The 17178-nt window shown below is 31.4% G+C and overlaps 3 protein-coding genes across 8 annotated transcripts; 1 reads left to right on the top strand and 2 right to left on the bottom strand.

The window, feature by feature from the left end:
- The first annotated feature begins 3619 nt into the window (after nucleotides 1-3619).
- LOC109799933 (uncharacterized) lies at nucleotides 3620-5637 on the top strand. The gene is made up of 3 exons (XM_020360591.3): nucleotides 3620-3939; nucleotides 4041-4114; nucleotides 5312-5637. The coding sequence occupies exons 1-3, from the start codon at nucleotides 3742-3744 to the stop codon at nucleotides 5403-5405; spliced, it is 366 nt and encodes a 121-aa protein (XP_020216180.1). The 5' UTR covers nucleotides 3620-3741; the 3' UTR covers nucleotides 5406-5637.
- A 1001-nt stretch (nucleotides 5638-6638) lies between these two features.
- LOC109799934 (heavy metal-associated isoprenylated plant protein 45) lies at nucleotides 6639-7902 on the bottom strand. Its single transcript, XM_020360592.3, has 3 exons — nucleotides 7495-7902; nucleotides 7118-7190; nucleotides 6639-7028 (listed from the first exon to the last, which is right to left on the bottom strand). Exons 1-3 carry the CDS (start codon nucleotides 7498-7500, stop codon nucleotides 6832-6834), a joined length of 276 nt encoding a protein of 91 aa, XP_020216181.1. The 5' UTR covers nucleotides 7501-7902; the 3' UTR covers nucleotides 6639-6831.
- Nucleotides 7903-12556: 4654 nt separating this feature from the next.
- LOC109801053 (uncharacterized) lies at nucleotides 12557-16813 on the bottom strand. Of its 6 annotated transcripts, none has more exons than XR_014433429.1 (10): nucleotides 16483-16543; nucleotides 16304-16383; nucleotides 16170-16236; nucleotides 15557-15628; nucleotides 14436-14645; nucleotides 14123-14339; nucleotides 13868-14014; nucleotides 13408-13607; nucleotides 13112-13302; nucleotides 12557-13007 (listed from the first exon to the last, which is right to left on the bottom strand). XR_014433429.1 is itself a non-coding variant. In XM_083073172.1 (8 exons), exons 3-8 carry the CDS (start codon nucleotides 16189-16191, stop codon nucleotides 13478-13480), a joined length of 798 nt encoding a protein of 265 aa, XP_082929298.1. In that variant the 5' UTR covers nucleotides 16192-16236; nucleotides 16304-16383; nucleotides 16483-16543; the 3' UTR covers nucleotides 12557-13477. The 6 variants fall into 6 exon arrangements, 3 of the variants coding, with proteins under 3 accessions (XP_082929298.1, XP_082929302.1, XP_020217612.1); XR_014433430.1 differs by having other exon boundaries at nucleotides 12557-12924; XR_002239995.3 differs by having other exon boundaries at nucleotides 12557-13302.
- Between the last annotated feature and the right edge of the window lie 365 nt (nucleotides 16814-17178).

Raw genomic sequence — 17178 nt, 5'->3', positions numbered from 1 at the left:
TATGCACATATATTTACACCCACATTATAGTTACTATTATATGTAATTTTCTTTAACATTGTAGTTACTATTATGACAATTTTAAAAGATAGTATAAAATCATCTCCTCTTCCAAATAGCTAGAAGCTAGTAGAGATATTTATTATTGGCATTGTACTTGAAAGTTACTTGCCTATAATGATGATAGTCAATGTCCATTTTTTCCCTTCATGGATTCCAATTTTAGATTTTGATTATCTTAGATGCCCTATTGATTTATTTTTCTTGTCTGTTATGTTTTCAACAAGTGTTAGGAGTCTTAATTTTGAAAAAATTTCTCAAGACAATTTCCAAATTCTACAATTTATAGTGAAAACTATTAGTGAGACTCTTATATTTTATAAATAGATATTGAGTTTGGTCATATGTTGAATGTTGCTTTTATTATTGCTTAATTAGTTAGCCACATAAACATTTAATTTTGTTGTGTGCAGATAGTTTCTTTGATTATAGTATATGCAAACCAGAGTTTTATTGCAATTGAAGGAATTGGTTGGGGATAGTCTGGTGTTATATGGTTATACAAGATAATATTCTAAATCTCACTTGATATATCATTAAATTTTTAATTTGTTATAGTCTTAACGGTGGGGTTGGGACCTTGCCATTAAGCAAATGGTGAGTAGATTTTATTGAGATTCATGGATGGTGAATCAAGTTCTAAAGTGTTTTGATGATAACAAAGGTCATGAATGAACAAAGGAGAAGACATGAAGACCATGAATGAATATCAAATGTAATAGGAGTAGTTTATGTGTTATGTTGCTTAGTTATTCAATTATGTTGTTCTATGCATGTTTATGTTTGTTTATACTTTGTGCATGAGTCAAATCTTAATTCTAATCGTCTAAGAATAAGTATGATGACGATTGAGAATAACTTGGAGGGTTTTTGGATGTGTGAAATTGAATTTTGAGAACTAACCAAAAATAATTGATTATTACTAACTATAACCGATTATTTCTGCTGTTTTTCAATAGTTGAGAAACCTTGCTGTAATAATTAATTATCGGTGAAATAATTGATTATCTTAGAATGTGCTCTTTGGAATAATTGATTATACTACAAAATAATTGATTATTCTATTATTGAGTGATTTTTAGAAATCATGAAGAACAAAATAATCAATTATCCTTAAAAATAATCGATTATTTGGGTCTAAAAACTTTATAAAAATGGTTCTCTCATTCAGAAACTTAAGCAAGTGATATTGTGCAAATTTTGTGATATACTTTTGATCATTGATCTTCTTCTAGAGTTTTCTTTATGAAACCAAGAAGTAAAACACTTTGTGAAATATTTTGAGAAAATTCATCATCATCACTACATTCTTAGAGAGAAGGACTAAGATTAGTCAATAATTCACTATCAAATCTGTTCAAACTTTTAGGTGAATTCGTTCCTTAATTCTTTTTGTGTACTGTGGTAAGAATCATGAGTAGGTTTCTCAAGTGGTAAGGAGTTCTTGTAGTAGATTTCCACAAGAAGTACTTTCTTGGATGCAAGAAAGGGTCTATCTTGAGTGTTAGAGTGTTTGCATGTGTGGTGTGTTTATAAAACTTCTTCATTAAGATAGTGGAACAAATCTTGATCAGGTTACGATTGAGGACTAGATGTACGTCACATAGGGAGTGACTAAACCAGGATAAATAACTTTGCATTTTTCTCTCACCCTTATCTTTTACATTAAGCAACCTTTAATTGACTATCAAAATGACTGCTTATGATTAATATTCTTGTATGATTAAAATGGTTTAAATTGGAATATAAGCACCGAATGATAACTTGGTCATAAATTTAGTCATTAAAGTTTAGTGAAATAAGCATATAGGAGTTTATCCCATATACTAAGAGGTTTAATATACTTCATTGGAAATTGGTTTTAGAAAAGTTTTAGAAATTAAGATCCTAATCTTTGATATATTTTTTTAAGTGTCAATAAATCTATTTCATCCCCCTATTAGATTGAGTCGTTCTTTTCTATCAGAATTTGTTTTCTTAAGTTGATTAATTCAAGTATGATTTTAATTTTGGCTCCATACTCATGGATTTCATTTTCTTGTAGAATACATTCATGAGACAAAAGAGCTTGGTACCTTGTCATTGAGTAAAGGGTGAGCACATACATAGAATATTACAACTAGTCTCATTCTATTTGTACAAGTTATATTTTTTGTCTCTTTCTTATACAAAAATTGTTTTTAAAAAATACAAAAAAAATATACTTAATATTTTGTCCTTATGATATAACTATAAGTTTTTAAAGAAACAATAGAGTATAATAAAAATGAGAGAAGTTATAATTTCTATTTTATTTTGACAAAATATCTTGATTTTTTAATTTTTATTCCAAACTCAATGATGAGTTAGATGCAACTAAACCAAGTGGTTTATTCTTTAGTTAAGGCATCTAAGTTTTATGCTAGCAACTATTTATTTGATTATATATCAACTTGTATTTATGATATTATAGTGAATGAAATGAAATAAGCTTTTTAAAAAAAAAAATGAATGAGAGAGAATCCTTTATTATAATATTTATTTTTTGCACTCTCTAATTAATATATTGAAAATTTTTTAAAAAAAATATAATGAACAATAAAATATAATGGATGAGAAAAATTTCTATTGTAATAATTACTTTTGGCATCTTTGTCAAATATTTTAAATTTTTTTTTTAAAAAGTCAATTACAATAAATTCTGATGAATGAGAAAGAATGTTAAATTATAAAATTAAAAATTAAAAATTTAACCTTACTTACAATATCTTTTTTCTATTCTTTACGATTTTATCCACGTATATTTGTAGGTGTGAATTTTTTTGACATCCTAAATATGTTGTTACAAATATAATATTAATTCATAAAATAAATAATAATATAAATTAAAGAGTGAATATTAAGCATCATAAATACTAACTTAAATTTTTTTGTAAATATCACTAAAAGAGATTAAACACTTTATATTTTTTGTAAATATCACTAAAAGGGATTAAACACTTTATGTCTCTATATATTTAATTTAAATAAAATACAAAATTTTAAAATAGAAAAATATAGACTCAATTATTACACTTATAACATACAATAATTAAAAACATTAAATATTTAATATCGATTTCAACCCTTGGTAATTGATATATCGAAAAAAATTTTAAAAAGAAAAATAATCAATAAGTTACAACGGTTGAAAGAAAATTCTGAATCGTAATATTTATTTTAGACCAATTTATCAAAAATTCTGAAATGATAATAAAAAAAATGGATATGTAATGAATTCAGATAAATGAAAAGAAACACTTAATTATAATATTTTATTTACAATTCCATTTCTCTGATATATTTAAAAGTTTTTTTAAAATAAATTATGAACATTAAACTATAGTAAAAAATAAATTATGAACATTAAAAGTGAATAAAAAAATATTTTAATCACTATATTTAAAGATAAGACAACGATTATAATTTATTAGATATTTAAATTATTTGTTTAATATACATGTAATTACGAAATTATTTAATATTTTAAAATATAAATGTAATTATAAATATATTTAAAATTTTCATACTTAAATGTAATTATTGGGCGTGCATTTCACGAGGATCCGTCTCCGTCTCCGTTACCTTCCTCTTTTGCAGTGTTAGGGTTTCGACGCTCTATCCAATTAGCAATTACAAGCATCCAAGCTTCTAACCACACCAATGGCAGCGAGGCTCGCCAGTGTGAGGGGCAGCGTTTCAGGGTTCAATAGGTGGATTCATTCGGTGCCCCATTCTCCTCCTCTAGCTGCGAGCATTGATGTTGGACTTCGCTCGACGCAACCCCTTTTGCCCGAGTTTAGTTCGCCAATTTTCTCTTTTGGTGGCTCTATGGAGCTCATGGCTGTCCCAAAACGAAAGGTACTCACTTCACTTCTCTGTCGTTTTGGTTTTCGATTTATTCTTCTTGTTTCGCACTCTATAGGTGTTCGATTTTTCTTGCTTCTCTGTCTGTGGTGCAGGTTTCTCCCCATAAAAGAGGAATAAGGAATGGGCCAAAAGCTCTGAAGCCTATTCCTGTGATTGTCCTATGCAAGTAAGGTTTAATAATGTTTTCTGTTATTTGTTGTGTTCTGCATCTATCTGGTGATTTCCTTTTGTAAGAGCCTTTGAATGTTGTGTATTTGAGTGAGAGTGTGAGAAGTGGGAGGAGTAAATCTCACTATATGCTTTCATGTGTATTCATTCATTATAAGATTAATCAATTTAGGTGTGAATTACTGTACTTGCTTAGTCACTCTCATCCCCAAAATTCTATGAAGCTATAAAATGCCTAAAATTGATTTTTGTTTTTACTGCTGATCAAGTGTTCACGTAAGTTAGAAAATTGCTGGTCATATCACTCGTCCAAATTCTTCTTGATACATATTTTGAAGGAGCAAAGCATTTCTCTACAATGTAGTCGAGAGTCATCAGATCGATGAATTGGTAGCACCTAAACTAGAGTACCTATGTGTAAAATATTTAATCATACTTGGTTTTTCTTTTTCACCATGTGTCATACCACCATGGATTCCACAGTAAAAGGATCTTTCAATATCTATGTGGGAGTTAACAAAATGCTTCTAAATTTTGGAAAATATAGAATTTAGGAAGGTCTCTATTTATTTTTTGGTATGACCGAAGTGCTCTATTTAATAACTAGAAAGCAGATCATAATCAGCAACAAATACCATTAGAAAACTAGGAAAAACTTCAAGCGACTTTAGTTGTGCTAATATCTTTCTTTTTCGGTGGATCTTGTTCTGAAACGTTTGACTGTTTAATTGTCCTTAGAATGCAATAATCTTAAAACTCTAATTATTAGTAAAGTTATCCAAATTTGTTGGTCCTATGATTTATCTATCACAATAATGGAAGTTCTAGTTAATTAGAATGGATGGCCGTCAGTGTCAAGTACTTCTTCCGTTCTAGGATGACAAAAGGATATAGGATAGAAATTCAATTATGTTTTATCTCTTTGAACCTGGCTCATGAATAGCCTGATCCATGATTTCTTAGACCATCCTTGTATCTTCTACATGGGCTTCCATCATCTACTGCCTGTGAAGTGTTTATGAAAGGCTTGCACTTAAAATTCAAAATGCATCATGTCTGTTGTCTATATGTGACATGTGTAGGTTGGTCTACTAAGTGTGTGTCCGTTATATATACCATTGTCAAAAGATTAAATATTATATTTACATGATTTTCCAGATCAGATCTGAGTAATTAACCTCACTTTTTTTGGCAGGAGTTGTGGTCGTGTTAGGCTTCCACACTTCTTCTGTTGTGGCGGGAAACCAAATAAGGGTGATACTGGTGAACAGAATGGTAGTACAAGCTAATTAAGCTGTTTTCAAAGAAGCACCAGATGTTGGTTCATGGACAGACCCACCCATATGTAGGGACGTTTGGTAGTAATGCATTATTTCCTTGTTTCTTAAGCAATGGCATTATTGTATCAGATGTTTTTTGCTTTAGAAGATAAATGGAGTGGTTGGTGAGTAAAATTTATGAATTTTGATGATGATATTTTTCTTCCATTGATGAATAGCAGTTTTAGTGCTTTACTATTGATCTAAAGGCCAATTTATTTTTCACCAATGAAAATCATTGTTCCTTTGAAGCTATATAGGGGTAATCTCATATCTAAAAATAGCAGTAATTAATCATATTCATTCTATCATTTTGACCGAAGGACCTGTGTTTTGTGTACTGAATCCACTACACCTAGCAATGATAAGTGTCCTTATTACCCTTTTATACACATCAGTGGAACCCCAAATACTCGTCAAATTTTGCTAATTAGTGAAAAACACGAATTTGAACTAAGCTCCCCAACTCTAGTGAAATATCACCTAGAAATTGTGATTTGAGTGAAAAACAAACAGACTTATTATTAACCGAAGTAAATGACCAAATGCACCATCCTATAACAAAAATTGCTGCTGTCTTATTAGTCGATAACACTATGAATAGTAAAATGCTGTTCAAACAGAAGTAATGGTAAAAAGGGTATCACATGTGACCTAGCAGTTGACTCATCCACTAAGCATCAATAGAACAGTCCAAAAGATGGTATGAATTCATTATTATCATGCTGCTTCTCAACTTGTTGAGTTTTTTATGCAGTAAATACGAACAACTTATAATTAAAATAGAAGAATTAAAGCAGAAGTTATGAGGGTATCTTACTGCTTTAAACATGTGCTAATCGTACAGAGTTGGTCTAGTAGTGGTTAACATATTAGTAGGTGCTGATGATAGGTATTAAGATGGATGCGATTTTAGAAGGCAGTTGTATTTGTACCCCGATATTTTAATTTATTTTTTGATCAACTGTACTCCAATATTTTAGGTTCTTAGAAGAAACTTTGATGTTCATACTTCTTTTATCATGTTGTAAACAGATTCTTTAATGCTGGTTTTGTATTATATTTTATGTTATATTTTTTAAATTCAATCTGCCCTTCAAAGACATGTCATCATTCAGGATAGTTGCGGCCAGATGCAGAGAAAGGATGAGTTTGAGATTTGTAGTAACAGTAGAGGCCTCAAAATTGAATTGGATATGTCTCTTACACTTTCTAAAATATCTTCATTGAACATTGTGATTGGTCATGATTTCTCTGGAAATGAGAGGCAAAATGATTACAAACTAGTTATATATCTATCATCCCACACTGGACAGAAGCCATTAAAGCCCAAAGAGAAAGTCCCCCCAAAAAGGAAAAAGTATAACAAATTTGGTGGAATTGGGGATGAGAAAAACTAGAAGAAGCTAAAGGGGTTGAATCTAAAACTGGCATAATTGGCACTAACATAAGCATTTAGCAACTCATTCTGAGCAGACCAGAAATCAGCCTTGAGACCCCCTCTCCTAACTGCTTTTAGGATTTTGTTCTTGTGTGTGTATCCAGTGACCACCACCTTCTGACAGTTAGTATCCACTTCCACTTTCTCTATCCCTGCAAGCAGTGCCACACATTAATACAACAACCAACTCATAATTATTGTGACACTATTAGTAAAATGAATCTTTTTCAATTAAACTAACCTTTTAATTTTGAGAGGCATTTTCTTAGTCTTTTCTCATGTATACAAACCATCTCAACCTTTAACTCAACAACCTGCAAAGCAAAACATTGCATATATGAGACTAATATCATTTCCCAATTAATCAGGCCATGGTGATACCCGTAATCATTTTGTTGATAGAGCATGCATGATTTCATTTGTTAATTTAATAAATAGCATCCTCTATAATACTTCTATAAACTAAAATGATAAAAATCAATACTTCTATAAACTTAAAAAAAAACAAGTAATCTTGTATATTTTCCCCATGTGTTATAGGCCAAATGTGAAAGAATGAGATAATATCTGAATGAACAATGTAATAGTCTATGAGATTAAAAGTTACAGGAATAGTACCTCCATGGTAATAACAGCTGAGAGGAAATGATGCAACAGAATGATGATTTGGAGAGGGAAGAGAGTGCAGGGTGAAGGATAAAGTGAGACAGAATGATTTGAAAACAATTGAAATGGAGAGTTAATCAATGAGACAGAGACATACAAGGTTATTTATATGTCAAACCAAACACAAGATCAACTAAAGTTGGTAGAAACATAGTGGGGGGTGTCTTGGGTTTTGAGTCTGATGACTGTTTAAACTAGGAGAATGAGGCAAAACCATAAGCTTTTTCAGGGACAGAAGCACATTAAGCTTTAGAATATGCGACACGAGCCTCGAGGTTTCGGATCCACGCAAAGTAATCAGTGTATGAGAATTTGAAATGATTGGCTTTGACAGGTCCAACATGGCTTTTTTTTTTTTTCCTTTTGACCGAAGCTGTAATCAGACAGAGAGGAAACGAAAAAAGAAAGAGATCAGATAAGAAACTCTTGGATTTGATGACTAGTGCAACAGCATGTTGAACATCTGGCACATACCTTATATCTCGAATCCGTCAACTACCAAATTAAATTCTCGATTTGAAATAAAATATTTATATAGGTTCTAAGTTATTACATGCATTTAAATAAATTATCAATAAGTTCTTTCAATTGCAACCTTAACCATTTGTCGGTTATTGGCAAGTTTATATTTTGTCCAGTCTAGATTGGATTTTAATGATTTTATATTTTTCATGGATATCAATGATATGATGATTAGTAATTTAAGCTCCGAGGATTTGCCTAATAGCGAGAAACAAAAAAGTGGACAGTAAAATGGTTAGTCTGCAAGATGGGCATGAATAAAGTGCATTAATTCTTTCCTTGTAATCTGACATATGGTATTTGATTTGGCTCATTGCGGAACACATTTAGCAAGGAAAAGGAAGTACAGATCAGAAAAAGAGAAAGGGAATAGAAACGTCTATTATGTAGACAGCGAGAATGACAACACCAAACAGACCAAGCAACAAGTTTGGTATAGTTTATTTGGTTCATGTACTTTTGCTTATCATATAGGTGTTGATGCTCGGTATACGAGGTTTCTCACACAACTTTGGGTTGAGGTCCTATCTTACCCGTTAAAAGAGAATTATTTGTGTAAAGAATAAAATTTTAACATCACCAAATAAATACAAATTTACAAACTATTGGAATTTCAATGATAACTTCATGCACTTAATTTAAAACGCTAAAGGATCCTGGCCCCACATGTAATGCTTCCAATGTCTGTCTTAAGATTCTCTTTTGCTCAATACTATGTTACTAGCCTTAGTTAAGGAAGTTTTTTCTTTTTATACATTATTTTCCTTCTTTTTTTTTAGAAGGAGGGTTATTATGCACTAAATTAAAATTAATTTAATTATGAAAAATTATTCACTAGTGATTTGACATTTATGTTCTCTAATGAAAAATTAGAATTTGATCCTTGTCTAAATCATAAGAGCATCTACAATGGAAGTTACTTATAAGCAATTTCTATCCACTTTAAATGGGTCTCACTGTGCCATGTTATTTATAAGCAATTCATATTATATTTTTACAATTTTTTCTCCAATGAGAATTGCTTATAAGCACCTCCACTTTTTTACAATTCATACTAAACTTTTTGACAACTCACACTACACTTTATGATAAATTTTTTTAAAAATTAATTATTATGGATAATATATAAATATGAATAATAAACAAAATAAATTACATAATAAAAAAATACAATAATAAAAAGAAATTACATAATAAAAAGAATTACTAAAAATTACAAAAAAAATCAATAAAAAAGAATTACCAAAAATTACAACAAAGTTAACAATAATAAAAAGGAATTACATATTTTGTCTCTCATTCTATCTTTTCTCAACGACTCTCTTTTCTTTCTCTCATTCTCTCTTGTTCCCTCTTTCTCTCTCAACGTCTATCTTTTCTTTCTCTCATTCTCTCTCGTCTCTCATTCTCTCTTGTGGGTGGTGAGTGGTGGGTGTTGGTCGTGGCTGGTGGCTGGTGGCTAGTGGGTGTTGGCCGTGGCTGGTGGCGAGGATCCCGAGTCGTCGTGGAGTGCGTCGAGCGACGCCGGACTTGCTATGGAGGACGACAACGTCACGGTGAGTGAGGATCTCGACGTTGCTTTGGAGTGCGTCGACCGGGGAGAGGAAGGCAGAGCGGACGTCGACGGAGACGAGCTGACGATGACCACGAGGACAACGACGCTGGTGCAAGGACAACGATGCTCTCCGGCAGTTCCTGGTTTCTTTGATTTTTGTTTGCGAAACCTTCATGCACGTTCAAGCTTGGAACCAGATGAGCCAATCACACCTCTCCATTTGGAATTTCATAGTGCTAAGCACTATTCCTTGCTGAAGTAATGAAGCTAAAAAAATTTGAACTTTTGTTGCCACGTCAGATTACTCCAATGACAAATTCTTATAAACAGTGTTGCTTATTTTTAAGATACATCTAAGCACCCCGCTGGGGTGCTCTAATATTACCTTACTCTATAAATGAATCAATTTGGTGCGGAGGAGTTATATATTCTAATTATATAAAAGAAATTAATTTTAATTAACTTTTTTTACATAACTTCTTTTTTTGATTTCAAACACTTCATAAATTATTATCTTTAATACATTCTCATACTCCTCTTTATTATCAATTAAAAGACTTACTTTTTCGTGAACAAATTTATAAGACTTTAAGTATAAGTGAAATTTATCAAAGAAAATTATTTTATTTTGTAAATTTTAATAATTTCCAATAAATACTAAAATAGTTCAATTTTTACTTAATATTAATGTAAACCTTTTACACTGATAAAAAAATTCTAGTAAGCAATACTTTTAAGATATTTATTGAAAAATAAATAAATTATCATCCATAACAATTTATATTTCAATTTAAAGTTGGGTCAAACTTATTTTTTATCTCTCAAATTTAATTTTTTAAAAAAAATTTCTTAATATGGAAATAATGTCTTGATGTCTAATATGTAATTATTTTATAGATTAAAAAATAATCTTAAATTTGATAAATGAAAAAAATCAAAATTTCAAAGGCAAAAAGGAATTCAAGTCAATCCTTCTAATAGTACACACTATTTACTCATTAGAAACGTGTTAAAAATGTATTGGTAGCATTCTTCTAATATATAAGATTTTATTTTTTGACAATTTCATCTAATAATTTATTTTACACTATTAGAAGATTTAACTATAATAACAATTATTTAAGAATTTAAAATCTAAAACTATATAATTATATATTATTAAATAGTAGTTTAAATACAAATTATGAACGAACCAACATGAGTTTTAAAAAGTTCTTTCCATTAGAGAATCCGTGGGCTTCTTCTAGGGCCAATAATCTCAGTATTTCGTACCACCATTATGAAAGGGGGAACAAGGGAAGTTAACACACAATAGCTATGTTTCTGGGAGAATTAGAACAAGGAGAAACTGAGGTTAGAGAATAGAAGGTGGATTGCCGCACTCAGTTATTTATTTTTATATTTTACAATTATGTTACAAGTGTGAAATATCTATTTATTTTACCAATAATTACTAATTTTCGATGAAATACCTTACTTAATGTCGTCTCCTCTTTCGACTACGATTTTTTCCGTTCATAATACTTGATTCGGAGCTGCACAGATACGTAGAGGAGTGATATATATGAAAAGAAGAAAATAAGATACATACGAACAAATAGAATGGAAGGTTAGAGAGATGAGTGTTTTTTTAATTGCTAAACAGCCATAGCTAGCCATGTTTATATACAATTAAACTTTATAATAAATTATATATAAAAAAAATATTGTGTTTACATATATGTTATATTTAAAATTTATATAAATAAATATTTTTAAGTAATATTTTAAATATGATAAATTATATGTAGCACAAGATTATTTTTATTTATCGATATTTTATATTTAAAAATATTAAAGTTTAATTTATAAATAATAATAAATAAAAATTAAATTAGATAGAAAATTAAAAGAATTTCTAAAAAAAAATATTGTCTCTAAAAACACACAAAAAAAGATGCTGATGTTTAATGTATAAATAGTGATTATAAAATAAATATATAAATTAAGGTATATTTTATATTTAAAATTAAAAAAATTATAATTTCATGTTATACAGAATAGGATCTTTTAAACAAAATATTTTTATTATTGAAATGGACAGAGTCTTACTCATCCACGCTGAGGATCCGGATCCTCTCCGGCACTCTCCCCTGCAGCCTCTACGGCTCTTTATCTCCTTTATCTATAACTACCATTATAAATTAATAAAGAAAATATTTTATTTTAGTGTCCACATTTTTTTTACTATTTTATCCCTAATTAATTCACTTTATTACCTTTATACCTTTTAATTAATTTACTTAATTATTTCACTATTCTGAACTTAACTACACACTTTTTAAATTTTATCACTATGTGCCTCATTTTCACTATTATTTATCACTATTATTTGGTTTCATCTCTCGAATGTGTCCTTTTAATTTATTTGGTCATACGCACGCCGGATGGAGGATCCAAGTTCAAGAAACATACTATGAAGTAAAACGCAAAAATTCAACTATACTTACACCAGATTAAAACTGGGTATTTTCATATTCCTCACTGTGCTTAGATAACGCAAAGCAATTAATTGTCTCCACTTAATACAACAGCACTGTGCCGAGATTATAAACACACACTTGACTTTCTATTACCAAAAACACAAGATTCCGGTGGGGAAAAGATTAATGTTAATCGTACCATTTTTGCACATTTGTTTTATATCTCCCGATTCTTAATATCTCTTCATAATAAATGAAAGTGATGAAAAAAGATAAACATAAAAATAATGTACAAGTTTTACAATTTTATTATGTGCAACATTCCTCGTGAAAAAAATGATTAACGACATTTTATTATACTTTCAAGACTAAAAATCTTTACCAGATCACCACAACATACATATAAATTATCTGACATGATAGCAGCCCAGTTACTCAAAGAAGAAATTGCCAACAAATGTAATAAATGAAAAAGTTCACCACCAACTCGAGGAAACTTGCAAATTTAAGAGAAACACATCTCTAAAACAATTGTTATTTCAGTTGCCAAACAGTTAACCAAAACAAAATGTTGCGATATTGATCAAAATGCCAAAGCAACAATAGACAAGCAATAGGGGTAAACCTTTTTATGCCATAAGAAAAAAAAATGAATAACTGAAATTAAGCTACAAAAACAAATCACCAGTTCAATAGTGAAAAACAATTCTGTCACGCGGCTTTGGAATCAACAGAAACCAGCAGCACAGCTAGACAGCATCATCAGTAGCAACTGCTAATACCATTGCCAACCCGAACACAGCAAAAAAGGGCAGCAACAGTCAGCTACGTAATTGGTTAGTTCTTCAAATTATTCACGAACACATGCATTTCATATAAAAGATGCATCAGCTACCACCTCACAGCTACAGTGTCATGGAGCAGTGCTACAACAAACGTAACTCAACTACATTAAGTAGCAGATGCTATAATCTTGAAAGGTCAATGTTAAAAACTATCCATTAAAATATCCTCAAAAAGTATGTGTTACCATTGTTCCCTTCACTGTAATTTGAAATAAACACCAGCACATTAACGTTCATATTTAGTACCCACAGTTTTACGTTAAATATCTGCATCTGAATCAACAAATGACAGGTCCAACTCCTACGAGGCAACAGCTACATGTCAAAAAATGCTGAACTTGTGTTCGTCACAGCATCAAGAATCCCTTTCAGGACACTTTTTCCAATGAACACCAAACACGGTTACCAGATCAAAGATCAGAATTCTCAGTGGTTATGAGGGATCTCAGAAGAAACAAAAACGTAAACCAAAAAAGCTTACCAATGATCAGATCAATCAGGAAAAACCAAGTCAACTAATTGTCTGTCTAATCAGCATACTGGTAAAACAATCACAGTCCTAAAACCAGCATACTCTTGCAACCAGCATCAAATTCACGACCAATCATCAAGGACACAAACAGCATCGACAGCAACAAAGTCAACATGCGCCTAACAGGCCCCATCACTTTTCCATCATAACTATAAAAACCCAATAAGTTGTTCAACATAAATTAACTGAGCTTTAACTAGAACACAGTCATTCCTTCCTATAAAGTGGGAATGAAAATGAAGATATGGAGAGAGAAAATGCAAACAGTATGAAAATAAGATGGCAAAGCCCTCAAAATGAGATATTAACCTATCAACTGCAAGGTCTAATAGTCACTGAAAACTGAAGTAGACAACATAGCAAAGTCCAAATATTAAAATATTCAAACATCAAGGAGGTCTGATCCTACCAAACAGCACTTAGATCATAAAATCCTTCCAGGACTCTGATAACACCGTTCACATAGACTAAAAGATCCAACCATAGCAAAACAGCTACAGGTGCAATAGTCCAGCATCTCCAGAACTTTTCATGTATAAACATCCATAACTTATTCCTGCAAAAGAACAAAATTGAAAAGTCACAATAGGTAAAAACAAACATACCTTGTTTACTGCAAAGTTGGTAATTTTATTACTTCATGTTCAAGACCAAAATTACTTACATCACCATTTGAATTACGAGGGGAAGGGCTTCGTGAAGCATCAGGGCGACCACGTGGTGAGACACTGCGAGGGGTAGGAGAATGTCCACCAGGGCTATGATTTGCCGGACTTTCACCCTGTGGACTTTTCCTAGGGGAAATACTCCTTTGAGGGGAAGTGCTCCTCTGAGGGGAAGGACTCCTTCGAGGACTAGGACTGCGTTGTGCAGGGGAGCGGCTATAGAGAATAACAACAGAAGTGTCAAATAATAATAATAATAATAAATGAAAAAAATAATTGAAAAAGCTAGATATCATCATATCAATGGATGACCTATCAACTGATCTGCTCCGGCTTCTACTATGACGCTCATCGTCAAAGCGTCCCCTCCCACGACCCTTGTAATCAAGACTAGTACTTCGGCTCCTGCTTCTACGACGATAATCTTTGTCTCTCCCACGGTGCCTTTCACGTTCATACCTATCATAGCTTCTGCTACGACTTCTCCTCTTATAATCCCGGTCTCTGTAATCATCACGATACCTGCAAATATTGACAATAATCAACATATTGGCTATCAAAAGTCCATTTTAAATGCCAAAAGCAATTTTCAAAATGATCAGATAAATAGAATTTGGAACATTTGAAAATCAATTGTTTTGGGGAGTAATTAACATGTTTTCTCGAAAACTAAAAGCTGCAAAAAAGAAAATATTTACCAAAATAAGGTAATCCAAACACTATTCTGTTGAAAACATCTCCCACAACATAATTTTATGCTAAGATGGCATAACTGGTAATTATTGGAGGAGGGGGGGGGGAGCACTCTCGAACATTAATCAACAAAAAACATACACTTACTATAAGCATGGTATGACACTAGAGTCACCATATTTCATTTTATGTTGTACAAGATTCTTTCAATTAGACAAGTTAATGAGCTGAAAACAGAAAGTAACCTAACATAAAATTATTGGAGGAGAGGGGGGGGGGGGGAGCACTCTCGAACATTAATCAACAAAAAACATACACTTACTATAAGCATGGTATGACACTATAGTCACCATATTTCATTTTATGTTGTACAAGATTCTTTCAATTAGACAAGTTAATGAGCTGAAAACAGAAAGTAACCTAACATTTCATTAAAGTCCAGAACTATATTGCATGAAGCAGCGTTTGATTGTCACAACAACATAGCACTCAATCTAACAACAAAGATTCCCAAAGATGGTTTTAGCTATGAAGTGCAGACACCTTTCACAACATAAAATCAAAGCTAAGAAATCACATGCAACTGAAATATCCCACTCATCTCATCACAAGCAATCAAAGCACACTTGTCCAATTTGTCGAATCAATAAGAAAAGTAATTACACAGTGGTAGTAAAAAGTTCTGAAGATACTAAAATCCCAACACTCTAGAAGCAGCAAGGAAATTTAAAACACCATACCTTTTCCTGGGACTGCGGCTCCTTGACCTGTGCCTTGATCTCTCGGCTGTTTCAATAATCCTTCCTTTGTGACTGCAAATTGAAAAGGTGAACTAAGCAACAGACAAATGCATACATTCCACAAGCAAATAGGTCAACATCATGCAAGAAAATGGAGAAAGTCATAGCAAGGGGCCAGTCTGATTATTGTTCTTAATTATTTATTTTTGGTTATAAAAGATCAAAACACAAGAGTCTGTTTGGGTACTTTTTATAAACCAATTGTTTTAACTTGTTTGCCAAAATCCAAATTGAGAGAAAAAATAATGAGAATACCACTTAGATGTTTTAATTCTTATCAGCACCACCACTGCCCCTGTGAGTGTTAAGCTCAAACATACCGGCATAATAGATTTGTAAATTAAGATTCCACCGCAGTAGATGTCTCTCAAGAGAGTAGCATCAATTCGAACAATGACAAATACTTCCAAAGAAAAAGGGCTTATCCACCCAAGTAGAAGTTAAACAGAGTAGACATAGCTAAGGTTTAAATTCGACAGCACAACAATTACAACAGAAATGAAAAAATTAACAAATAAATAAACAAAAAACAAAATACAATTGAAGAACTTACATCCTCTCAGCATTAGGCCCATATTTTGCAAACTGGACAGTTATTTCACGACCATCAACCATTCTTCCTGAAAAGTTAAAAATTGTTTATTCAATAACTAATCAAACGACAAGACGAATAATAAGCATACATACCATCGAGCCTATCAACGGCCTTCTGAGCCTCATCAGCATACTTGTAACGCACAAAAGCAAAACCCCTCGACTCACCGGTCCTTCACGAAGAAAAAATAAAATTGCAGAAATGTTAGATAAATAGATAAATAAATAATGCAGTAATAAAAGAAAAGAAATGAATTGAAATTTGAAAGTACCTTCGATCTTTGGGAATGAAGATGTCGACAACCTTCCCATACTTATCGAAGAGAGGGAATAGGTCATCGGCGGTGGTGCCTGAAGGATTAATTAAGGGTTTAGCTGAACAATTGAACAGAAAAAACAGAGAGAGAAAAAGAGAACTTACGGAAGGTGATGTTGAGAACGAGAAGAGAGTAAGTGTCGGAAATGTCTGGAGGACCAGACCGTCCAAAGTGAGACATGTTTATTGCAGAGAGAGAGAGAGAGAGGAAGAAGAAGAAGAAGATAAGAGAAAAAGGGATTAGGGTTTGTGATGTGAAGCTTTGGCTTCTGGAATTTTTGCTTTGCCACTTCTTCTATTTATTTATCTTCACAGAATCACATGCAAACAAAATGTAACTCTCTCTCTTTCTCCTTCTTTTTAATTTTAAAAAAATATATATGTATTATATTTTATTAAATAAATTTTTAGACACTAGTTAACATTTTATTGTAATTGATAATAAATTAATATAAATATCTTAATGTTGATATGATATTGACTATAATAACAAAATTATAATAAATAAAAATTATATTAAATGTTTACAATTTATAATAGTTTATAAAGACTGGAATAGCATTATTAAAAATTAAAATAAAATAAGTTACTTTTTAGGGGAAAAAAATAAGGGGCGTGTATTGGATTAGGATTTTAAATGACTTTTTTAGTT

This window comes from Cajanus cajan, chromosome 1 (assembly GCF_000230855.2).
Source record: "Cajanus cajan strain Asha chromosome 1, NIPB_CcT2T_4, whole genome shotgun sequence".
In the NCBI taxonomy this organism is placed as follows: Eukaryota; Viridiplantae; Streptophyta; class Magnoliopsida; order Fabales; family Fabaceae; genus Cajanus; species Cajanus cajan.
This window is presented reverse-complemented; position numbering and strand designations above follow the sequence as displayed.